Raw genomic sequence first — 25,798 nt, 5'->3', positions numbered from 1 at the left:
TGACGCAGGAAGTCCAAACGATTCTGCTGCGCGCTTGACGCATAATTTCCTGCTCAACTTGCGCGATGACTCTTCATCCAATGACAGCGAAGAGGGCATGGCGGTAGGAGTGGTTCGCTGTGAAATATAAAGCCCCCTCTGATCCTCCTTCTTCCCCTCCCCGTTTAAACGTGCCGTGAGCCGCTGTCTATCTACGGTGTGTGTAGCCCAACACCTCGCCCCTGAAGTGAACCCACTGAACCGACGACACCGGGAAGAAGCTGTGCTGCCGTTCGAAAAACCATCCAGTTTGAACTCGCAACATCTCAAGACAACATGGCCAGCTACCACAAACCCGACGAGAAGACCCTGCAGGGGCTGAAAGACACCGCCAACAAACTGAGGATTCACTCTATCAAAGCGACATGCGCCTCAAACTCCGGGTGAGTTGTCAAAAAAGTGATTATTTAACGTTAGCGAGGATAAGATGGAAACGCCGTAATGACCGACTAGAATGTTGCATAATAATATACACACTTGAACGGTAAATCCTGCAGCAGGACACCGGCCCAGTGCGCGCGCACTCTGCGTGGCCATGCTGCACGTGCGGATTATCTGCAGCGCGCGCTGTCTGTCCCCACGACAACTGTGTTGTAACTTGTTCTGCTGCTAAACAGATCGTTAATAAACCAGCACGCCAACCTACGTCACAATTCATGTTTTTAACCTGACGGTTAAATGGTGCATTTCAAGTTGATGCGCTGAGCGGTTACATGAGAGCTAGTTTATTTTACGTTAGCTGGTGATTTTGTGGGTGTGTTTGAACACTGTTCAGACTTTTATTGATGGCGCAAAAAATCGCAAACGCGAGGCTTCAATAGTAGTAACTTAACATTACAACCAATGGAAATGACTAGAATCATTGGAGCCTGTCAACGGAAAGTACATTTTTGACAAAGACATGTTTGTTTTTAGCTTTTCTCTTTTTTGCTAATGTGGGATTGCCTGCCCCCCCCCCTAACAAATGTCACGTGGGCATTGGAGGCAATAAGTCTCGTGGTCCTTTGACGCTCTGATTTTTAAAGTTGCAGATGCAGTGTAGATCTGAAGCCTTTCACTGCCACACGAGTCACGACAGAAGGTTAACCCTTTACTATCACACAACCGACGGTGGCAGTGAAATGGTTAACCGGCTGTTGTGTGGCAGTGAAAGGGTTAACCTTCTGTGAATTGTCACAGTGAAAGGGTTAACCGTTTGGTAGTGTGGCAGTGAAAGGGTTAATGCATCAACTGGTCATAGTCTGTGTCAACCCCAAATATAAAGACAACTACTAGAAGACTATCTGCAGTGTGATGATCATTGTTCATCTAAAAACCCACATTATTGAATTAATTATTATGCTACGTTTCCCCTTTATACAAGAGTGCTTTTTAAACGGGGAGACAATCAAGTCCTCAGCAACGCCTATGTGCTACTAGAGCCAAGGCCAAGCAGCAAGCGGGGATCATTCCAGTGGTTGTGATCCGAGACCGAGATGGTCCCTTGTTGCTCTTTCATAGCCCGTCACAATCGCACTCCCGTCTATACTTAGTACAACACGTCAGGTTCAAGCCCATGGTCACAGCGTTTCTTCGCGTAAATGATATTTTATTTTACTCGGGACTTCCTCCAAGGTAGTCGATGTTTGCTATTACCTCCATCTGTTGACGCAACCGCAACTTCCATGAAAAGAAGCGCCGTTGTTGGTAAACCCGTTTTTGACACTTCCTTCTAGCTCTGTATAAGGAAATGGATGAATTATTTGAACATAGGCTTCACGTGTTGGAATGGACCCAGTCTGCTTGGTCACATTCTCCTGATAAACGATACTGTCTGTCTAGGCCGATGCCCTATGCTCTGGCAGCTGGTGTTTCCTAACCGTTGAAGAACAAGGAACAATGCACCTATGCCCCCATTTACCTTTTACTGCTGTCTTGATTTGACTGCACTTTATTTCCCCCACAGGGTTATTTTCAGTGGAAGAACGAGGGGTAAATGGAGCTTTGGATGATTGCATTTTTTTTGTGTGGAATGTGAATTTTAACATAATTTGACCCAAGATGTACGTTTGAACAAGATAACCCGTGTGTCCTCACAGCAGTCGAAATGTTGACACTTTTCAGATTAACCCATAAGGAAGCCGAAACTGATTGGCCAACGCATGTGGGATTTCCAAACCCGTCAACATTACGATACCTCTGACCACTGCTGAGCTACTAACTGTTTCACAACCTAACTTTTCTCTGAAGTTAAATGTTATCTATTAGATAAGAGCTCTTTAGACTAAGAACTCAAAACTATGATGTCATAACTGCATATCAATGGTTGTGATTTTCCCTCCGCCTGGATTTTATTTAACTGTCTTGATGTAATTTTCAGTGCTCGTTTTGATCTAATGCATCCATTCTTTAATGTGAAGTTTGTGTGAAGTGGACATTGGGGCCTCTTGATGGTACCATAGTTAGGATAGTGTCTTGTATTGTCTTTTCCCAGCCTCAGGCCAGGGTAATGAGTTTCTGTTATGCTGGATTGCAGTAACATGCATGTGTGTGGGTACTAGGGCCGCCTCCTCATAATCCATCAGTTAGGTCTCAGTTTGACAAGAATTAGTTTGTCAATTAGGGTAGTTGCTTTTTTTTTGTCTTGTTCTTTTTCATACCGAATACTTAACGAGTATAATTTCCTTAGAAATTATAGTCCCATCCCATCTTTAGTAATTATGAGATTTAAATGAGATTAAAATGTATATTAGTCATTATACAGTACAATGAAAAGAAGTACAATGAAAACAAATTGCAATATACAATGTACAGGTGATAAAACTATACAAATTAGTACTACAGAGTGTAGTGCTAATCTGATGTATGTATGTATGTACAGAGTTGTAGTATAATATGTACAGTGATACAAGTGTAAAGACGGTATGGTAGTAGTCATACTGTCCAGCAGTGTAACTAGTGAGAGTAGCATATGTACAGATGTAGTAAAGGGGGAAAAAGAGGCGCTTTTGCATCACTGGCTGCACATGTGGAAAAATAAAATTGAACACTTGTCAGTCAGTGAAAACAACTAATGGAATAGCCTATTTGACAAAGTCCTTGACTATTAGTCGACCAAGAATGTCTTAGTCGAGGACAGTCCTAGTCGGTAGTTTCCTCTTAACGGTAGTGAGTGCATTGCTGTGACCCATCCGTCACGAACAGACTTTTACAGTAGTGGTTGCATTGCTTCTACCCGTCACTAACAGACTTGTCTCTTTAGTGGAGGACGGTCCTAGTCAGTAGTTTCCTCTTCACAGTAGTGAGTGAGCTGCTGTGACCCGTCACTAACAGACTTGTCTCTTCCTCCCAGTCACCCCACGTCATGTTGCAGCGCGGCAGAGCTCATGTCTGTGCTGTTCTTCAACACCATGCGCTACAAAGCCAGCGACCCGCGCAACCAATGTAATGACCGCTTCGTGATGTCAAAGGTCGGGACACGCACATATTTCTTTTACGTAGGCCACCAGTGTGCCTCAAAATGTGTATGCCACCAGTGTTGTTTTTCTTTTAACGGTTCATCTCTCTCCAGGGTCACGCTGCACCCATCCTGTATGCCGCCTGGGTGGAGGCCGGCTACGTGAAGGAGTCTGAGCTGCTCAACCTGCGCAAGATCGACTGTGAGCTGGAGGGGCACCCCACACCGGTGAGTGGACTCTGTTTACTTCATGCCTCTCCACTGTTACTACTGTGTCTGACTCTCCAGGGCCCTCATTTATCAACAATTCTTAGAAAGTGTTCTATTTTTGTTCTTAAGCACAGAATTTAGAATGTGTGTACGCACAGAAAAATCGGGATTCATCACACGTGCGTACACGGGTCGTATAAGTTCTACGCTCGTGCACGATTTTAAGTATTTCCATATAGCACCGCCCGTAATTAACCATACGGTAATGGAACACCCCCATGAAATGTGGAAAAGTGGACTAAGCCGAGCAAAGTGTGTTATGGGAGAAATACGAGACAGGCTGACAGACATGTACACGTACGGTGATGTCGGATATGATATCTATTAACTTAAAGACCGTGCTGGAATATGACTGCCTTTTTCCGTTTCGTTCGATTAATACCCAGGGATTAAAGTTCTCCTCAATTTTATTCCAAATCGCGACGGATTTTCCGTTATAATTACACTACAGGGCTCTACAGTGCGACCATATTGCTCGCATATGCCCCTAAAAATATGTGTGCGAACCAGAAAAATCAATTACGCGCACAGTGCCTCATCATTCGTTCTTTTTATTTCTCCGCTGAGAATCGTTAAAAAAGTCCCACATTGCACTCAAGCCAACGGTCCAATCACAGTAGAGTGACGTGACTGGTTTCATGGGAAATAAAGCAACTGACCAATCGGAAGCTCTCATGTTGCTTGTTTACTTCCTGAAACTCCGCCATTGCGATCAGTGCTCTGATTGCGATATGCGAGCGTTTTCTGAGACACTAACTTATTATAGTCTTACCAATAGCAATAGACACCTAGATTTATCGATAGCAATAGTAATATAACGTTAATGCAACTAAACGAATGCCTTGCTTTGTTAATCATAATGTTGATGCAGTAGCGTATGTCCTTGTGTTGGCTTTAACGGACATGACAATAACATAACGCGTACACATTAAAATTGCGATAATCGATTCTAACATTTTCAAATCGATGCAGTTGAATTTTCCCCTTAGGATCGATGCATTGTTACACCCCTACACAAGTCACTGGCCCACTGTGTATAATAACTTGGCTAGCGTTATCAACAGCAGAGATGGGCAATAGGGTCCAGCTGCAGCGCCGGACGGCCGGAGTGCAAGCGGTGTGACGTAATTGGCAGACTCGACTAATCAATGGTCTACCTGACACGCAAACTCATAAACAATGTTTCTGTACTGGAAGTGTACAGTATTTCAATAGGCAACCCTGAAAGGATTATCTTTCTAGAAGAGCAACACAGCCAAAACATGGGCATTGTATGCATAAAAGGGGCAAAAGCTAAAGTTAAGTGACTTACTTTTGTAGCAGTAGTTTTTTATTTGATAGGGACAGCACATGTTAATGAACATCAAATACAAAATGTAAACTTGCAGGGTTGTAGCAAGAGCTAATTTACACACATGTACATTAATAAAAAAAAAAAAAAAAAAAAAAACTTACTTGAAATATTTTCACTGTGCTCCTAAATATTTTTGTGTGCTCCTAAATTTCTTTGTGTGCTCCTAAATTTTTTCATTTAGGAGCACATGTGCTCCTTGGGAAAAAGGTTAGCGTAGAGCCCTGCACTACTGTCGCTATTTTACAATGAACTATAATGAATTACGGGTCATACAGAAGTTGAACACGCCAGTGTTGAAACTAATGCACAGAAGCTTATTTACGCGTTGCAGACTACAATATTCATATTATACCACCGGGCGCCAGGTACGCACAGCCGGAGCTGTGCGTAGATATACGCACAAAGTCAAGCACACGTTCAAATTGATAAGTCCCACACCTTGCTTAGAAACGATCGTACGCACGGGTTACGCACATATCTGTCTGTACGCAACGTTGATAAATGAGGTCCCAGGGCTTTCCCCCCCAGACTGTGCCGAGTCGCAACTAGGGGGTGGGCCGAGATGCAATAAAGAGAGCCATTTGCTGTAATTTCCTTCAACTTAAACACAATTTCAATGAAAACACAAGGGTAACTTCAAAGTAAGTTATTTATTTAAGTACAGTGTTGCACAATAGTTCAACGTTGAACACGAACGTACACACACACACACACACACACACACACACACACACACACACACACACACACAGAGGAACAAAGGACAGAGCAATTGCGTATTAGACAATGAGTCTTTCTCTGGCTTTAAGCTTTCACTGCACAGTGCACACATGGTGGTGCTGGTTTGTTGTCACAGTGGTGCTGGTGCCTCTATAACCAGGCATTAAAGCGTTCAGTCTCCAGACGGATTTCCGTCAATTTGATTCGGAGTCTGACGGAATTGGCTACCTGGTATAATATGATTTGTAGATGCATACAGATTGAAACTAAATTGAGCCAATCGGAGGCGTCAAATATCATGAAAAGGCATTTTTTTCTATCGCGGCCGCGCCAAGCAGTCATTGGCGAGCTGCGGAGCAATAATGGCAGGACTCAGCGACTTGAGAGACAGGATTACGCTGCTCGCTCTGCGTTGCAGCTGGAGGCTATTGGGCGAGTGACATTTGCGAGGTCTGAGAGGTCTGTCCGCCACATGGCGGGTAACAAAATAGTCATGTAAAATAATTAAAACTGCGGTGTGTTTTGGTTTTACGACAGTCACCTTTTTTGCAGCCTCGCGTCAACTCTCCTCGTTTACCGACGTCACACCCACCACCTGCTTGCACTGTAACGCTGCTATACCAATTAGCTAACGTTAGCTTAATAGCATCGGTTAAATGAAAGGAGTAAGCCGGCCACTAAAAAGAAAAACCACTGCGGTTTTCTCTGACGAAAAGGATGAGCGGCACCACCCAACAAAAGAAAGTTTCGAGAGGAAGTTTGAAGATAGCGGTGTTTCAAGAGACTGGCTAGGCTACTGGGGGCTGTAGTGGTGAGTTAACTTGTTCCGTGTTCCGCAACTATGTCAAAAAGAAAAACGGAAACAACACATTTGTCGTGTTACGTGAGTCCCCTGTTGTGGTTGTGAGTATCCTTTATTAGCTTAACTCCGTAGCAACATCACACAGGTGTATCTGTGTAGACAGTCTCCTCCCCACCGTATATTCTCTCCCCACCGTATGTATCTTTTTTCTCCTCCCCACCGTATGTATATATTCTCTCCCACCCACCCACCCACCCACCCCCTCCTAATATTTACATATCGTATTGTCACAAATGTAACATTACTATATACCTGTAGTATGTCATGTATGTCCCTATGCCATAAATGTCATGTATGTTGTGTATGTCATAAATGTCACTATGAATTGAAAATGGGGGACCCTGATGTAAACAAGACAAACGTCTTTCTCTGGTCTGCATCCCCTTAACAATTGTGTGTATTGAGCCGCACTGTATTGTACCCATTCTGCAATCTGTTAAATATTGATTGATTGATTGAACATTTTATTAACAGATTGCAGAATGGGTACAATACAGTACAGCTCAATACACACAATTGTTAACACTTTGACTGCCCAAGGTTAATTCATTATTAGTCCCTTGAATGCCCAGGGCCACTTCAATGTTAACGTTAATATCGCCTAATCTATGTTTTAAATTATGTGTCTAATCTGCCCGTCGCTTATCAAAGACTCGTTTTCCAGTCAACATTGTCAAAGCAGATTGTTTTTTTATCGCTTCATTTCCGTGTTCTACCATTCTGAAAAGCACTCGGTTTCACTGAAAAAAGAAGAGATTCCCTGATAATCGCCTTTTCCTGGAATATTCTAGAACGTTGTCATTTGTCTGCCTATTTATTAATCGTTTTCAAATAAACGCTAGATGATCGATAGTATATGTGTATGCATGCACGCTCGTGCCGTGCGCTGATGATCGCTGCTCCTATTTCCTGACAGTCTAACAGCGATATCACATAATCACATAAATGCTTATATATCCGTGAAAACTGATCTGATTATCCTTAGACTGGTAACATAGATTCCTTACCTGAGATCAGATGGTATCCAAATGGATTATTCCAATTCCTGATCGCCATTAGAAAAAATCTCTCCTTTTAGTGATCCACCGTGATACTGTATAACACATATTCCCCACTGCTCCGTGAGTTCAGCATGAAGCTGGTAGACGCCTGTTGCATGAGTGAGAAGTCAAATGTGGAGTGCGGGTTTCTTTTTCCCTTCATTTTCATTGAGTTCAATCCAAAAGGGTGAATTACCATCTGGGAGACGAGAGGGGGCGCTTTTATCACATCTGAGTGCCAGGGGTGCCTGGATCTCCAACGATAGACTCGCTTGATGCAATATGATTTCAGATCGCTAATATAAAAAAAAAACGAATAAAATGAATATTCTCGTGAGTGGGCATTCACCCCGCTCGTGGATGGCATTGTGTTAAGGGAATGCAGACCAGAGAGACTTTCATCTTGTTTACATCAGGGACCCCCATTTTCAATTCATCATAACATATGACATACAGATAGACAGTACTGCTACATCTATACATTTATGACATACCAGATTTACAAATACAGTATTGTTTGTGATACAAAAATAGTCTAAAAAAGAGAGTATATACATTTGACGAAGAAACTGTACATTGGAGTAGGTGGGGTGGGGGGACTGTACATTGGATTATCGACGAAACCTTACTTGGTCCCAAGAAGAGGGTCTTGTGTATTAAATAAAGTTTTCATTAATTCATTCACTCTGGATCTGGTAAATCCAGTAGCAATACACACAATTGTTAAGGGGATGCAGACCAGAGAAAGACGTTTGTCTTGTTTACATCATCAGGGTCCCCCATTTTCAATTCATAGTGACATTTATGACATACACAACATACATGACATCATGCCATTTATGACATAGGGACATACATGACTTACAGGTATATAGTAATGTTACATTTGTCACATATATGATATGCAAATATACAGTACTGTTGCCCAGAGATCCTAACAGTAAAGTATACATATGATGAGGAGGAGACTGTACATTAGGAGGGGGAGGGTGGTCAAAAAAAATATACACGGTGGGGAGGAGACTGTCCATTGTTGTTGTGGCATAATTGCGAAACGTGTTTAGTCCCTTGTTTGTATGATAACAAGCCGTTTAGTTCATGGTTCAAAGTAATGGAAAAAGGGTGCTAGCTCGCCATCAATCAGAAGCTAGCCACAAGACTTGCATTCACGCTCTCCAGCACACAGCCTCCCTGCCTGGCACAACAACCACAACAGTAGGGTCTATAGTCAGTCAGGACAGTAGGCTCTACAAGTAGGCTCCCTTAAAACGCTAACGCTATAAAAAAAAATGCAGTTGTTAAAATAAGAATATGACTTGGCCTGAAAAAAAGAGTCAGGAGAATTTTTTGCTTTAATCCCTGCTCTATACCACTGTTTAGGGAAAGCCCTGGGCCCTCATTTATCAACAATGCTTAGAAAGTGTTCTATTTTCGTTCTTAAGCACAGAATAATCGGGATTTATCAAATGTGCGTGCACAGGTCCTACGCACACTCCGTGTTGATAAATACAATTTGTTCTTAACCCTTTATCTGCCAGGGATTATTCTGATCATATACCCCTATCTGCCACTGTTGAAAGTCTATGGAGATGTTCCCCTTCTTTGCAGGGCTATAACTTTTTAAATTGTATTGCTAAATTGACATTACTATGGCCCATTCAACGTCAAGTATCTATCGTTTGGGATGTAGCAACGTTCTACTTTTTCATTCACATATTCATACTAAAATATGGTCTAAAGTATAAATATGTTTTTATAGTTTTCTGCAGCATTCTGCAGAACGTGATTTATAGCCATAAATGCATCATATTGATGATCAAATACAGTTTGATAAGCGATCGGCGCCAGATAAAAAATGTACGTGCTTCTTTCTAGAAGTTACTACTCATCATTTGATGTTGACCGGATGGGGGGGGGGGGTCGTTTATAATTCCGTGGCCAACGTTAGATGATTAATGTAGTGTGGGTGATATGATCATCAGAGCAGTTTGTATCGAACACGGTAATAATAAACGCTGAAACTTACCCCAGTCTCTTGGAGTAGAAGGTTTGCTATTATGGGATGTTGATCTAGATCAGTGGTGCCCAACCAGTCGATCGCGATCGACAGGTAGATCGCAGGCTGATTTCAAGTAGATCTTGATTCATAAAATTTGATTATAAAAAAAAAAAAAAAAAAAAAAAAAAAAAAAACTCTTCCTCTCCTTGTTAACTACAACAAGCAATGCTGTTTGTTATTTAAGATGAGGTCGGACTCTGCACTGACAGATTTGTGTTCATTATGCTGCTTTTATAAAGCCTCAAATGACTGCTTACAATATACAATTTTGGCTGGTAGCTCTCGGGCTAGGTGGTAAATAAAAAAGTAGATCTTGGTTCAAAAAAGGTTGGCCACCCCTGATCTAGATGAACCATTTCCAGGTTGTATAATACTATATACGTCCAAATAACGTTGTTTATTGAGTTAGCGGAGAATGACGTGTTAACTCGTCCTTGGCGATTAAAGGGTTAACGGCTATGCTCGTGCACGATTATCCATATATGGTCATGAAACACCCCCATGGGATGTGAAATAATGGTCTAACCCGAGCAAACTCTGAAACTTCACGAGCGAGATTGATCACCGTGGTCCAACCAACAAATTGAACGTATACAGCATTTCCCGTTGTGAACAATCTTATTTGGAAACATGACACAGAATAATAGTATTTAGCGTTTTATTTTAAACAATATTTAATCGTAGGGCGGCTAGGTGGCGCAGTGGGCAAGGCGCTCGCCACCAACGCAGGAGATGCTGGGTTCGAGCCCAGCTCTCGGCGTTGCTACCAGCTTGGCTGGTCGTTCATACTAATACTATTGGCAGTATTAGGGGGTGGGAAGCTGGTGGGTGGGGATCGGACGTTGTGGACAGCGACTCCTACAGGTCGGTTGGTGCGCCTGCGCAGTAGAATCAGGAAGCGACGAGGGCGGCGTGTCCTTCCCACGCAGACCCTCGCCGCTGAGAGATCGCGCTGTGCAGGTGAAAAGATGCGACGGCTGCCTCCTCGAGTACCGGAAGGGACACGTGATGCAAGGCTTCGTCCACATTGCAGCCGGCTTGTGGGAGGCATGGCCTAACAACGTTCGAGACAGGGGAGGGTAGAATTGGACAATACGAAATTGGGGACGGGAGAAAAATAGAAATGGGGAGAAAAAGTAGATAAAAAAAACAAATATTTAATTGTATGATTATAGATATTTTTTGAGAATAAATAAATCTAATGAAGTTGCCAAGTTCACAGACAACTCCACTGAGGAGGAGGGAGCTTGTAGACTATCTTCGGTGCCAATGATGTTGACTGACCCAGTCCTGCTACAGAACCAGCACATTGACAGAAATAAATGACAAGCTGACCCGACATTAAGCACTGTAATGACTGAAATGAAATCAATTTCAGCAGGCCAACTCTGCGCTCTACAATGCCTATTGTGCGCTCGTGAGCCTGTGGTTCTGGTCAGAGTCATTATGGCTTCAGTGGATAACCCTGATCTGCATTTAAGTGATGTTTTAATTATAGATACCCCAGTAATAACATTACAATTGAATTAAATGCAATCGGGCCTGAATGAGACTCCGGCCACCGGCACATTATCAGCCAAAATGCGCATTGCAGATTATCTGTACATTGACCGAATGGAATCCCGTTCACATTACTGGATTTGTTTATTGATGGAGCTTTGAAAGCTACATGGGTACAGTCTATATATTGCTCCGATGATGTTGGGTAACCTGGCGTAAAATCCTCTCTTGGCCTCCTGTTATTGATATATGGATATGGTATGTAGTTGGGGGGGTTGGGGAAATTAGACATCCAACACTGCGTTTTGCTCCACGCTCCAATGTGGGTCTCAAATTGCGGTACAAATCAAGGACAATGTGTCTCGGGTAGCGAACTCTACTTAATATTATGTTCTCTCTCTGCAAATAGACATGCCCTATATCTCTGAAAACATCTGAGCGCACACCGCGAGAAGTATTCCTATAATAATGAACTATGAACCAGGCTGAATTCATTCGGAAATACCTATTCCACATGCTATTTAGGGTTTGACAATAATTACACTAATGTCGCTATTTTACAATGAACTATAGTGAATTACGGGTCATACAAAACACGTCATTGTTGAAACTAATGCATGAAACTAATGAAAGCATAATGCCGTCCGTCTGCAGTCTTCATATTCTACCGCTGGGCGCCAGGTACGCATGGTCAGAGCTGTGCGTAATATATACGCACAAAGTCAAGCACACGTTCAAATTGATAAATCCCACACTTTGCTTAGAAATGATCGTACGCACGGGTTACGCACATATCTGTGCGTACGCACCATTGATAAATGAGGGCCCTGGTCTCTGACCTTCCAATTCTGTTTTTTTTTTTTTTTTTTTTATTATTTTTTAAACAAACACATAAACAAACATGACAACACACGATTAGATATACAAGCATTGTAAAACAGTGTACATCAGTTAACTCACCGTTTGGATAAATGTCTTATACAAGATATACCCCTAATACCTGCTATCTATTCCCCTACACACATATGCTCTTGCTCGCACCCCCCGCCCTGGACCCCTCAATGGATAATCCATCCATTATCCTTCGCTCCTAACCAGACACTACCATTAAATGCTAGCTTTTATTCTCTCCACCACTTCTAACCACATTGTCAATTTGGATTCATTGAGACCCAAAATTCTTGCTGTAGATATTTCTAGATAAATCACATCGAGATATGTAAGAATCCAGATCTTTCGGCAAATTTTTTCCGGTTGAAACCATTGTGATGCCATCAGTTTTTTAGCCACTGTAATACCAGATAAAACCAATCTCTTTTGCTGTATAGGTACTGCATATTCAAAAACATCATTCAGCAGTAATATAGAGGGGTGTACAGGTATATTCAGTATTAAGAGATTTGATAATTGCTGGGTCACTTCTTCCCAGAATATCTTAACTGGTGTGCAGTCCCAATACATGTTCATAAATGTCCCCTCGTCCCCATTTGTACATAAGGAGCATTTGTGTTCTTTTTTTTAAAGCTTAAAATAGCATACACTTGTTTGCCTGCATGTTGATGCATCCTTGATCTTTTCCCTGTTTGCAGAAACTGTCATTTGTGGACGTGGCTACAGGCTCTCTGGGGCAGGGTCTGGGTGCCGCCTGTGGGATGGCCTACACTGGCAAACACTTTGACAAATCCAGGTAAGAATAAATGCAATGAGAAATGCATCCCATGGACTTTTCTGACTAGGAAAACACGGGGTAAACGGGGATCCAGGTAACTCATGGACGCTTTCTTCCCATTTGCAACAAACATGGCAAATATATTTGTCTACGACAATGAGGACACCTGTGAGGTTTTGATCACCACATGGTGGCGCGGTTCCCACAAGTTTACAGCTTGTCCGATCATGATGAAATGTGTTACTTTGTGCTCCTATAATTTCTATCAATATGAAAGTGACAGAACAATATGGCCAACATCTAGATTTCTCAAGTTATTCCTACTCCTCATGGGCTGTTCACTTGATTCTCCACTAAACCTCATGTGGGTAGTTCTATTATTATATAAAGAGGTTAAGTTAGAATATGAGATGAGAGAACAAATTCTGTGCTGTTTTGAATTGCGTTTGGATTGTGGGGGGGCGGTGGGTACAGTAGAAGCTAAATAAAGGCTCTATTCAATCTAACAATCATAACCAGAGAGGGGGGGGGGGATTTGCTGAGAGAATGGGTCGCACCACCCACATGCGTGACCTAGATCAGGTGAGAGGAGAGGGAGGGGGCTTGTGGCAGTCTTCTTTGTTACATTGGAACAGAAACTCTAAAGGCATAATTATTTGGATGCATGTCCTGCATCTTGTTTCTATCCCATCTAGTGCATTAGGGTACGAGAAACTCAAAACTAGTGTTGCACGATTAATCTATTCACAATTGCTGTCAGCCTGTGTAATTTATCTGCCGATGTTGCACCCATAAAGGGATGACCGATCAGTCTCTGTTCAGGCAGTGAAGTGTGTGTGGTCATGTGACTACTAGGACCACAGATTCAGATCAGCATGGATTCCGACCAAACAAAACGATAAAGAACAATTACACATACGTTTGCGAGCGTTGTGCCCTACGACGAGACCTCGCAGAGACTTTCCTGTTTACCAGGAAAGCGGGCCTTATGAATTAATTATTATAAAATAATATAACTGGAAGTTTTAAGTCTTTGACGACCCTCGATTCTTTTGATTCATAGAATTCTCTCTGGCCCCCAATTTAATAGACTCATGTAGGAAATCTAATGATCAGCGTTTTTAAAAGTTGTATAAAACCAGTGGTAGGTCAGCGCGGAGCCGTTTTGCCCACAGCCCATGCGCAGTAGAGACCAAGGCCAAATCCTCCGCCTCCCAACATGCATGTCAACAAACCAGCAGCCACGCAAGAGTCGATTGCATGAGCAGCTCAGAGCTCCTCTTTCAACATAACAAGCATTAAACAAAATGGCCCAGTCATCTATTCACTTTTGTTTAATACATGAGGCGTTGTCTCTAATGTTATCTAGCTACTGATAGCTCCTTATATCATCAGTTTTGTGCTGGCTGGCTAACGTGAGCTAACGTTAGCTACCTACCGTAGCTACCTAGCTACCAGACCCTGTTAGCTCAGAGCCCCTCTTTCAACATAACAAGCATTAAACAAAATGGCCCAGTCATCTATTCACTTTTGTTTAATACATGAGGCGTTGTCTCTAATGTTATCTAGCTACTGATGGCTCCTGATATCATCAGTTTGGTGCTGGCTGGCTAACTAACGTGATCTAACGTTAGCTGCTAGCCACAATGCTATACTGTTATACTGGCATATTCCATTCACGTTAGCATGTAAGCTAACAAAATCGGCGCAGATGAGACTAAACTCCGCTTTTGGTTTTCAATTGTGTTGATGTTAGTTTTCATCAACTAATGAGAGGCAGATCACACAGTTAATGTATCCGTTTTGTTTATAGCACGTTCTTTGCTGAAAAATAAGTGCTACAGTGGCTAAATAGCTCAAGGAGGCATTTAAAGATGGCGGCTTGTTTATTTTTTTTGCAGGCACATTCAAGTTCTGATTGGTTGAAAATTGTCTTCATGTTCGCCACCTACTGCCACCTACTGTTTTGGCATTGTACTACATCACTGTGCTCAGGAGGCAAAACGAAAGTGCTCGGGTTGCAAAACGAATGTCTAACTCGGCTGCCACTACGTTGCGACCGGGAAAGCGAAACGAAAAACACCCTAGGTGTAACCTCAGCCTTAAGTGACTCCCTGGCTGGGGTTTGATGAGAGCTTGGATTAAGGCCGACAGGTAGCAGTGCTTCCCAACAAAGTAATGCCCACCTGGAGGCGTGTCCACAGGAAACCTCTTGTTTGCTGGTTGAAGTGCTTTTGCTGAAAGTTTAAATATTTTAAACTTCTAGTGCTCCGAGCGCTAGAAATGTGGTCCGGTCTATCGGGATGGGAACATGGTAGCGCAGTGTTTCCATATAAACAAAAGACCAAAAGAAGCCGGCGCTTCAGTGGACATTTCTCAATGCTGGAGGTGACAGTGGCTCAGGAGGTAGACCAGTCGTCTGGTTCCTGGGTTGATTGCCGGACAGTGTCGAAGTGTCCTTGAGCTAGACACTTAACCCCTAATTGCTCCCGATGAGCAGGTTGGCACCTTGCATGGTTGCCTCTGTCGTCTGTATGTGAATGGGTGAATGTGAGGAACAATATTGTAAAGTGCTTTGGATAAAAGCGCTATATAAATGCACCATTTTAATGTTTATTTTTGACCATTTTGTGTATAGGTTCTTCATTTGTGTATAGGTTCTTCATTCCTCAAGCATTGACCAAGTATTGACCAATCTGTTGTAATTGCCTGTTTTTAAGTGTAAATTGTGGCTAGCGCTAACCCCCGTGTCTGTTCTCTTCCTGTGCAGCTACCGCGTGTACTGCATGATGGGCGACGGGGAGTGCTCAGAGGGCTCCGTGTGGGAGGCCATGGCCTTCGCCTCCTACTACAAGCTGGACAACCTGGTGGCCGTCATTGACGTCAACCGGCTGGGTCAGAGCGAGGCCGCGCCCCTGCAGCACAACGTGGAGACGTACCGCAAGCGCTGTGAAGCCTTCGGGTCAGTCGTCGTCTTAACGGGACTCTTCTCTCCACTCTTTAACTAATGTCGGCACAGCCAAAACACACAAAATTTCCCATTGTTGACTAAAAACGCACTACTTCAATCAATATCTGAAATGAAGAAAGGGAAGAAAAAAAAGCTATTCATCTTTGTACTTACTGTCTTACTAGTTGGTACTCTGCTACTAAGGAATCTACCTTGCCTATATTATTGCCTACTATGCTAATTCAACACTGCTTGACTAACAATGTTACTGACCCTTAGCTGCCAGAGATGTACCCTTCCTGCTGACTTGTTGTACAGAACAAGACGGAACTCTTGTCGCTTAAAAGTGCTCAGCTAAATGTAAATGTCTCAACTCCTTGGTATACCTTCTTGGCACATCAAAGCTTTCCCACAACAATATCCTTCCTCTTCCTCCTCGTCCTCTGTCCTGCCCACCTCGGCCTGCAGTTTGATATTTTTGAGGCATGTCCACAGAAAATTCCAGACCAGACATGACTGAGCTGAAATCACTTAATTTATTATTGGTAAATGATCAACAATTTTGGGGTTTAGTCTGATTTGGGTTTAAAAATGGCTATACTTTGTGCGCATGGTTTGGACAGAATTCGGCTGAGTATAAATAATTGGGCCCGAGTCGGGCTCTTCTAAAGCCTTCTTTTCCGTGCTCCAACCACCTAGTTAATAAGATTACCGCCTAACTTGTGTTGCTCTGGAGTTTATCTTCTGTCTATTGTCACGGTTAATATTTCTTGTAATGGCGGGGTGGTTGCCCAGCCTGTGAAGTGTAACCGTGTTTGCGTTTGCAGGTGGAACACGTATGTAGTGGACGGGCACGACGTGGAGGAGCTGTGCAAGGCCTTCTGGCAGGCCAAGCAGGTCAAGGACAAGCCCACCTGCATCGTCGCCAAGACCTTCAAGGGCAAAGGACTGAAAGGTGAGTGAATCTAATGTGGATGTGGGGCTGGGACATGGACCGTACTGATTTGATTTGATTTTTATTAAGAATCCCCATTAGCTGGTGCTATAGCAACCAGCTAGTCTTCCTGGGGTCCACCCACACAAAAAAACATGCAAAAACAATTATTATTGCAAAAACGAAATTATTAAGTCGGTACACACAATGCATAATGAAACTAACAATTAAGATAGCTAAAATTACATTACAGTGTAAAACAAAAATACAGTGTTAAAAACAATTTAAGATTCTTTTTAAAAGTGAATTTACTGTAAATGCAGCAGAGGTTTTGAGGCAGGTTATTCCAAAGAGTTAATGCTCTAAAAATAAAAGATCTCCTTAAAGCGTTGGTTTTAGGACCTGGCAATTCAAGCTGCCCACTACTGGAAGGTATTACCATCATGGATCTAATGTAACTGCATGTGTGTCCCCCCCCCCCCCCCCCCCCCCCCCAATACCTTCGTCATCAAATTTGTATAGAAATGGCACATTGTAGTGTTTATAAAAATACTTTGAACAGCAACAGTGGCTCAGGAGGTTGTCTCGTAGTCGGAAGGTTCCCTGTTCAATTCCCGCTCCTCCTGGGCAGTTGCGAAGTGTCCTTGAGCAAGACGCTTAACCCCCTAACTGCAGGCTGGCAATAAGTCATTGCGCTGCAATTTGTGCTGGGGCTGTAAAACATTGTAATAACTAAAGAGATATTTTGGTTTTGGCCATATCGCCCAGCCGGCCATAACAAAAGTGTTTATATTTAGTTGACTGATTAAACACAGTTTCTCTGATTTTGTGATTGATTTCTTCCACGTGTGCCATCTCTCCTCAAGACATCGAGGACATGGACAACTGGCACGGGAAGCCCATCCCGAAGGACCGCGTGGACGAGCTGCTGAAGGAGCTGCAGGCTCAGATCCAGGTCCCCAACAAGGTCCTCACGCCCGAGCTGCCCAACGAGGACACGGCCCCCGTGGACGGAGCGCGCATCCTGCTTCCTGCGCCACCGGCCTACAGCAAGGGAGACAAGGTGCAGTTCTGTCTGCGTCCCCTCGGGGCATGTCCTCTTATCGGAACAGCTTAGGTTTCTGTCTGATTGTGCCACGCTGAACCCAAGTCTTGGTGTTTGTCCTTAAAAGGTCCGTGCCACCACCGCATTCATGATCAACCTGTAGGTTAAAGGTCACTGTGCCTGAACCCAGTCCGTTTTGGGAGTAAATGAGGTTTTTGTTTAGTTAAATGGGCTTTCCCCCCTCATCTGCACCTGAGATTAGATTCCTCTTATTCAACCTGTATCTGGCAAATGAGCTTCTCCCTGCAGTGTCTGCACATGTAAACACTGTCGAGGTCGACTTTTAGAATGTAAAGAAAATTAAAGGTTTATACAATCTTTAAAGGCACAAGTAGTTTCAGCCACTAGGTGTCACTAGAGCACCAAAACAATGTGTTTCATATAGGCTGAAGCACTATTTGATGTTGACTGATCAAACTGTCAAAAGCGGCGTGTTTAGCCAATCGGGTGCCTTCCACGTGGGGTACCGACAAGTAGTACATCACACGATAATGTGCACTCACTGGTCTGAAGCCCAGAAAAGTCTTTATTAACATTGCAAAATGGAAAGAAAAATAAAATGCAGGCGCAGGAAGCGTTGGGAACCGAACTCTGTACATTTAAGGGTACAGAGATCAAGAGTTTTGATAACATTTACTGAGGATGGCCAGATAATGTTGATATTTAAAAACGTAATACATGGTCATGCGATTTAGCTTGTGTGGTGTGTTACAACAATAAATAACAATGTTGAAATTGAGACGTTTGGACTTGTTTTTCAAACGTGAACGGTACCCAACCCTAGGCAGAGGAAGGGGTCTTTGCAGTTGGAACACTTGTAGTGGGTCTGAAGTGATGCTTGTTTGTATGAGTCTATACATTGTACTTTTGGACAACTCTACTCATTAAGTCAAGATAGATTGCGCTCACAAAATATAACACTGGGTGCTGAAATCCCGTGGAGTATAATAAAAAAAGAAAGCAATACGCTTGGACCAGCACTCACAGATTTTGGTTATTTAATGGCAGCCTGAAACAAACATGTTTCGGAACAATTTATGTTCCTTCCTCAGTGTTGATGGCTAGCTCTACTAACTCTACTCATTAAATATATATATCTTGCAGTCCTGCATATTGTGTCTTATATTTTTACTTTTGATGTTTATATTGTCTGTCTATCTTTTTATTAGGCCTGTCAAAATGAATGCTTTAACTTTGGAGATAATTTAAAGCATTCAAATAAATTAATCTAGATTATTAATCTATGGAGTGAGAACTTCAATTTTAGCGCCGTTAATATAAGAAAGAGGTCTAGCTCAGTCAATGTTGATGGTTTTGTTGAACATTTGTATTTCACAGGAGAGAAACTATTCAAAGAAAGCTATTAAAATAGTCTTTGAATCGAAAAATACTTTCTTTGTGTTGATTTTACATTAATTCCATGATTTTACTCAAGTAAATATCTGTTACAAGCTTCAGTCTTAAGTAGACAAATGCTATTTTTAATCTAGATTATTACAGAAAATTGAGATTAATTAGTTTGACAGCACTACTTTTTATATACACAGGGAATCGGGGAATGTAATTTCAACTTTCTGTATGTCTTGCACAAATAGAAAATGGACAATAAATTTGACTGACTATACTTTTAAATAAACTTGTATGCAACCTTCCTCTTCCGTCCCCACCCCCTGTCAGATGTCGACCAGGCGTGCGTACGGCGTGGCTCTGGCCAAGCTGGGCCAGTCCAGCAAGAGGGTGGTGGCCATGGACGGAGACACCAAGAACTCCACCTTCGCCGAGACCTTCAAGAAGGCTTTCCCTGACCGCTACATCGAGTGCTTCATCGCCGAGCAGAACATGGTGAGAGATGCAGTGAGGCAGAACCGAGACAAATTTCCTTGTGGCGTCGCCCTGGGGGGGAAAAGCACATGCATCAAAGTGACAGAGTTTGACTTTACACCGGCTTCATGTTTGCGCAGACTGTGAGAACACCACAAATCCAAAGATAACCGTGGGATAATTCTGGGGAAATTATAGTAGCAATTGTCTTGCTACAGACAGTGGCTCAGGAGGTAGAGCGGTCATCTGGTAATCGGAAGGTTCCCGGTTAGATTCCCACTCCTCCCGGGCACAGTGTTGGAAGTGTCCTTGAGCAAGACACTTAACCCCTAACTGCTCCAGAGGAAGAAAATTGTAAAGCGCTTTGGGTAAAAGCTGTTGTATAGATGCAGTCCATTTACCATTGCAAACGGTTTTATTGCACCAGAGGGGAAGTAAAGTAAGTGTTATGCGTCTCAGCCTGACCCTGAAGCCCCTCCTCCTTTGCTCTCAGGTGAGCGTGGCCATTGGTTGTGCCACCAGGGATCGCACCGTGGCATTCGCCAGCACCTTTGCCGCCTTCTTCTCCAGAGCCTATGACCAGATCCGTATGGCGGCCATCTCCCAGTCCAACGTCAACCTGGTGGGCTCTCACTGCGGAGTCTCCATCGGTAAGCGTTTTTATCCTATTTCAAAATCACCTGGGCAGAAAGCTGGGGTTTCTGAAAACGGTGCTCCATAGAAACTGCATTGGCTCCTATGTTGCGAGTTCATTCCCAGATGGCAAATCGGCATCATAATTGTGAAGAAAATTTATTTATTAAAAATAATAATGCACTTTTATTTGTATAGCACCTTTTTGCAGCTCAAAGTGCTTCACAACAGTAAAAAAAAAAAAAAAAAAAAAAAAGACATGGGCATAAAATGAGCACAGAATTGGCAGATCAAGAGCATGAAGTGCAGACATAATATTTGGTATAAAATGAGCATAACAGTCAAGATAAGGCATAGAACATTAAATCATAGTTGCTTTTATATTGGGATTTAACCTCTGTTTGTTTGTCACTAGATGTGTAATGCACTGTCCTATTTAAAAAATGGTTCCATCTCCTTGTGTTGCGGTCAGCCAGTACATGTGAATAAAGCGCATTTAGAGGTTTTATTTTCTCTCCACTTACCAATCCCCCTTATCGTCTTCAGGTGAGGACGGCCCCTCCCAGATGGCCTTGGAGGACCTGGCCATGTTCCGCGCTATCCCAACATGCACAGTGTTCTACCCCAGCGACGCGGTCTCCACGGAGAGGGCGGTGGAGCTGGCGGCTAACACCAAGGTCAGAACCTCTGGCTTCTCATCTGGCTCTCTAGAGGTTCCCCTGTCCCGTCGCCCTGTTCTCACATGTCTCGTCTTTGTTCTCAGGGGATCTGTTTCATCCGCACCAGCAGACCAGACACCAAGGTCCTCTACGCGCCAGACGAGAAGCTGGAAGTGGGCTTGGCCAAGGTGAGCTGGATTTCAAACTGTGGCCATGTCTAGTGAACTGATAATAATAATAATAATAATAATAATAATAATAATAAACATTATTTATAAAGCAGCACATCACCCCCACCCTCATCCACCTCCACTGGCTCCCAGTCAAGTTCCGCATCACTTTCAAACTCCTGCTCCTCACCTACAAGTCCCTCCATGCCCTCGCCCCCGATACCTGTCTGATCTCCACCAGCACACTCCATCCCGGAACCTACGATCCTCTGATCTAGGTCTCCTCTCCATCCCTCCCACCAGGTTACAACTTTCGGGGACAGAGCCTTCAGCGTGGCGTCCCCTACCCTCTGGAGTATACTAAATAGTTAAAAGCCAAGTTAAAGAGATGTTTTCAAATGCGGTTTAAAAATGATGGGGAATAACGGCACCTCGAATCAGAATAGAAGGTAACCAGGTTGTGTGTTTTCCTCCAGGTGGTGCGCCAGTCTGACAATGACCAGGTGACCGTGATCGGAGCCGGTGTGACTCTGCATGAAGCTCTGGCTGCAGCCGATATACTGGCCAGTGAAGGTAAGCTTCACTCCCCTCTAGTGGTTAGGTGTAGGAACAGCGGGCCATTCATTTCACAACTGTTACTAAACATGTCTGCAATGTTTGACGTTCTAGGAGACGGGTGTTATTGCAGCACTGGTCGGCTGTTGGGGATCGGTTTGCTCAATCAATAACCATCTCTGGGACTAATGGCTCTCTTGGTACCTTCCTGTAGGGAAGAACATCCGTGTGATTGACCCGTTCACCATCAAGCCCCTGGATGCCTCCACCATCCTGTCCAACGCCAGGGCCACGGGAGGAAGGATCATCACCGTGGAGGATCACTACAAAGAGGGTAGGGTGTTCTGGCATCCAGCACTGGCTCTGCGTTGATGTGGGGCATTGCAGAAGAAGGGGACATTCTCTCTGTGTTCATCTTGAGTAAAGAGGAAATGACAACTATTCAGACCATACATTTGTAACGGAATATCTTAATGAGCTGGTGGAATATTTAAAAAATCCTTTTGAAAAGTACATAATGTACTATAATGATGATGTAGGCTTAGGGGAGAGGAGTGTACACAGTGGCGAGGTGGGCGTCTTTATCTCAAAGCCCACCCTCTTTTCTCCATCCTCCAATCACAGCTGTCTCTTCACTGAAATGAAATTGTATTAAAAAAGAGTGGCATAAAAAGCCCTATCAACATGTTACTTATTTTAGCGTTTGGGCGACTTGATGGATATTGTGTCGAGCTCTTAAATCTCAGCCTAGAGCCCTGTGTGTTTAGCTGTATAAGCGCTGTGAGTGGCCCGCTAACCAGTCCCTCCCGTCTGTGCCCAGGTGGTCTCGGCGAGGCGGTGCTGTCGGCTGTGGGTGAAGACCCGAGCATCGTGGTGACCAGGCTGGCAGTGACCGGCGTGCCCCGCAGCGGGAAGCCCCAGGAACTCCTGGACCTGTACGGCATCAGCGCCAAACACATCGTCAACGCCGTGCGCCAGACCTATGCCAACTGAGGAACGCGCTCCTCTCCCTCCTCCTATTCTTCTTTCAAATACTTCCTCATTCCTTTTACAGTCTCCACAAAACTCTCCGCCTACAGCTATCTGGCACTTAAAGCTGACGTGTAGAACTCCACTGGTATTATGCTCTAGCGACACCTTGTGGCTCTGTCTCTGAAGTGCAGTGTGTTCCATCACAGTAGAGCCTAGTTGTCTCTCGGAGAGGGAGAGGGAAATGGGACGAGTGTAGTGTTTGTATCTTGGTCCCATAGAACTAACGCTGTCCTCCGGTCGACCCTGCCCCTGTACGCACCTTAACGTAGCGCCTCTGCCATCGACTGATTCCGCTTTTTGAAAGTTCTCCTTCCTGCTGAACCCGTTTTGTAACCAATGCTTGTTGTTGGATGGTTAGTTGCCAACAGCTCATGGCTCTAGCATCACCAGTACTGTAAATGTAGCGTGTCGCAGGTCTGTTCCCCCCCATCCGTCCAGGCCGCGTCGAACCGCCACTTCCTGTGCATTCCAACCGCTGTGTCCTTGTCTCGCCTCTTCCTCTTTCCTCACTAAGCCACGCTCCTTCCCTTCCAGTTACCTCTCGCTCTCTCATTCAGTCTCTTAAATCAAATCATGCTTCTCGATTTTCCCTTAAAGCATTGTTACAGCCGCTGGTTCTCATCAGTTCAAGTGTTCCTATTATGAAACATTTGTTTGTATTTCCTTGGCGTCTTGGAGAACCTCTCCCTGCTTGGAGGAAGCTGGTCTTCTACAGATCGACACAGAATGGAGATGGAGAGGTGGAGAGGGAGCTGGGGGCGTTTAAAAGTAATTTAAATGATTTTCAAGAGTTTGAATGTGAACGTATCCTTGTTTTGCCATCCCCACAAACATCTTTGAGCTATTGGAGAGGCAATAAAACCTGATTTCCAAGGTTTTTACTACCCTAATCTTAAACGATTTTGTCTTGGCATCATTCCATCATGGTCATTAAACCGTGGCAGGGAACTCTGTATTTAAGTAATTCATCGACTGATTTGAGCTTTCTTCTTGGGATAATGGCTGTTACTGATGTTGTGTGAGGCTTTCTGGTCACCTGTGTCTGTTTGCATTGCTGTGGTGCTGAAATAAAACCTTGACCCAATGCTCTGGTCTGTCCTGTTTGTTTTTCTTAGCTATTGACCTAAACTCAAACCCGGCCCTCCTTCATCAATTAGTTTATTTTAAGTTGGTTCATTCTTTCGCACAGTATAAAAACGAGTAGAGGATTAGTGGGACAAATAGTTTTTTTTTTATTATTTTTTTATAATTTTTTAAACAAACATATAAACAAACATGACACGATAAGATATACAAGCATTAATTAACAGTGCATATCCAATGAAATCACCATTTAGTTAAATGTCTTATACAGGATATACCCCTAATACCTGCTATCTAGTACCCTACACACATGCTCTAGCTCGTACCCCCTCCCGGACCCCCCATTGGATAATCCATCCATTATAACTTGTTCCTAACCAGACACTACCTTTATATGCTAGCTTTTATTCTCTCCACCACTTCTAATCGCATTGTCATTTTGGATTCATTGAGACTCAAAATTCTTGCTGTAGATATTTCTTGATAAATCACATCGAGATATGTAAGAATCCAGACCTTCCGGCACATTTTTTCCGGTTGAAACCATCGTGATGCTATCAGCTTTTTAGCCACTGTGATACCAGATAAAACCAATCTCTTTAGCTGTGGAGGTACTGCACACTCAAATACATCATTCAGCAGTAATACAGGGGTGTACAGGTATATTCAGAGTTAAGAGATTTGATAATTGCTGGGTCACTTCTTTCCAGAATATCTTAACTGGTGGGCAGTCCCAGTACATGTGCATAAATGTCCCCATTTGTACATAAGGAGCATTTGGGGTCTTGTTTAAGACTCATTTTGTTCAGTCTTATAAGAGTTAAGTATGTCCTGTGAATATAGTTAAGATTGATTTGTTGATGGTCCGGGTTCCTTTGTCGAACATTTGCCCAGGCTTCTTGCCAGTCAAAATCTATCTCCAGGTCTGGTATATCCCTCCTCCAGACTGAGTCTAGATGGAGGGTTTCATATGAGGATGTTAGTAATTGATGATAAAAATCTGAAACAAAACCTCTCGATGTCTCTCTTTCATAGAAGAATTTGTGGTATCTGTGGTGAACAATTGGTATCCTTAATGGAACACCGTGAGCCTTCAAACATGCCAATAACTGCGTAAAAATAATACCGTAATTCCTCTAATAGTAACCGGGTCTCAAATACAAGCCGGGTCTCTATTAATGGCCGGGTGCGCTCTTGAGCTAAGCAATTATAAGCCGGCCTCCTAATACAAGCCGGGTTACTAATATACTGAGCTGCATACTGAGCTAGTTACTTGATTTCACTTTGAAAACGTTGAAATGACCAGTGACCACCTGTAATTGCACTGTTTACTATTTCATACAGTACTTGGTTTCAATAAATGAACCCAGTACATTTTACTGGGTTCAAACTGACACAAAATGTTGATTTATTCATTATGATCCGTTTGAAAATTTGAAATATAGGCCTCCCTCTTATACAGGCCTCCTCCTAATACAAGCCTGGTACCCGCTACAGTTGAAACAAATGCAAGCCGGGGTTACTATTAGAGGAATTACGGTATGTGGACTTGGTGAGATTACATTTTTTGCGTATTTCATCATAACTACAAAAAACCCGTTTGTTGAAAACATCTAATGAGATGTTGCTTTTCCCATCTAGGGAATCTTATAGGTTGTTTTCCAATCAAGAGTGCATTGTTATTGAATAAGGGAGTATGATTATGCCATTTATGTGGGATAGAATATTTTTTTGTGTTTCACGCAAATTGTTTTTAAGTCTTAATTGTACAGGAATGTTCCCTTCATTAGACTGAATCTTATAAATAAAAACATTTGAAAAATATTGATATAGATATTTAGAATCTGAAGTTTCTGAAATAGAGGGCCAGATGAGGCAAGACTCGGATCCAGACACGATCCTAACAA

At 43.2% G+C, this 25,798-nt stretch overlaps 1 protein-coding gene across 1 annotated transcript; it reads left to right on the top strand.

The window, feature by feature from the left end:
* The first annotated feature begins 76 nt into the window (after positions 1-76).
* tktb (transketolase b) lies at positions 77-23,892 on the top strand. The gene is made up of 14 exons (XM_084332614.1): positions 77-422; positions 3,371-3,488; positions 3,590-3,703; positions 12,870-12,967; positions 15,720-15,911; positions 16,727-16,854; positions 17,700-17,896; positions 19,616-19,780; positions 20,253-20,409; positions 20,939-21,069; positions 21,156-21,239; positions 21,698-21,794; positions 21,991-22,110; positions 22,597-23,892. The coding sequence occupies exons 1-14, from the start codon at positions 316-318 to the stop codon at positions 22,767-22,769; spliced, it is 1,881 nt and encodes a 626-aa protein (XP_084188740.1). The 5' UTR covers positions 77-315; the 3' UTR covers positions 22,770-23,892.
* The last annotated feature ends 1,906 nt before the right edge of the window (positions 23,893-25,798 follow it).

The sequence above is a fragment of the Notolepis coatsorum genome (assembly GCF_963971535.1).
Source record: "Notolepis coatsorum genome assembly, chromosome: 17".
NCBI lineage: Eukaryota > Metazoa > Chordata > Actinopteri > Aulopiformes > Paralepididae > Notolepis > Notolepis coatsorum.
The sequence above is the reverse complement of the archived record's forward strand: the minus strand, read 5'-3'. Positions and strand labels throughout refer to the sequence as shown.

Coding starts and splice junctions, on each gene's coding strand:
- tktb (XM_084332614.1), top strand. CDS start 316: ATGGCCAGCTACCACAAACCCGACGAGAAGACCCTGCAGGGGCTGAAA. Junction 16,855..17,699: donor CAAGGGCAAAGGACTGAAAG/GTGAGTGAATCT, acceptor TCTCTCCTCAAG/ACATCGAGGACATGGACAAC. Junction 22,111..22,596: donor GGAGGATCACTACAAAGAGG/GTAGGGTGTTCT, acceptor GTCTGTGCCCAG/GTGGTCTCGGCGAGGCGGTG.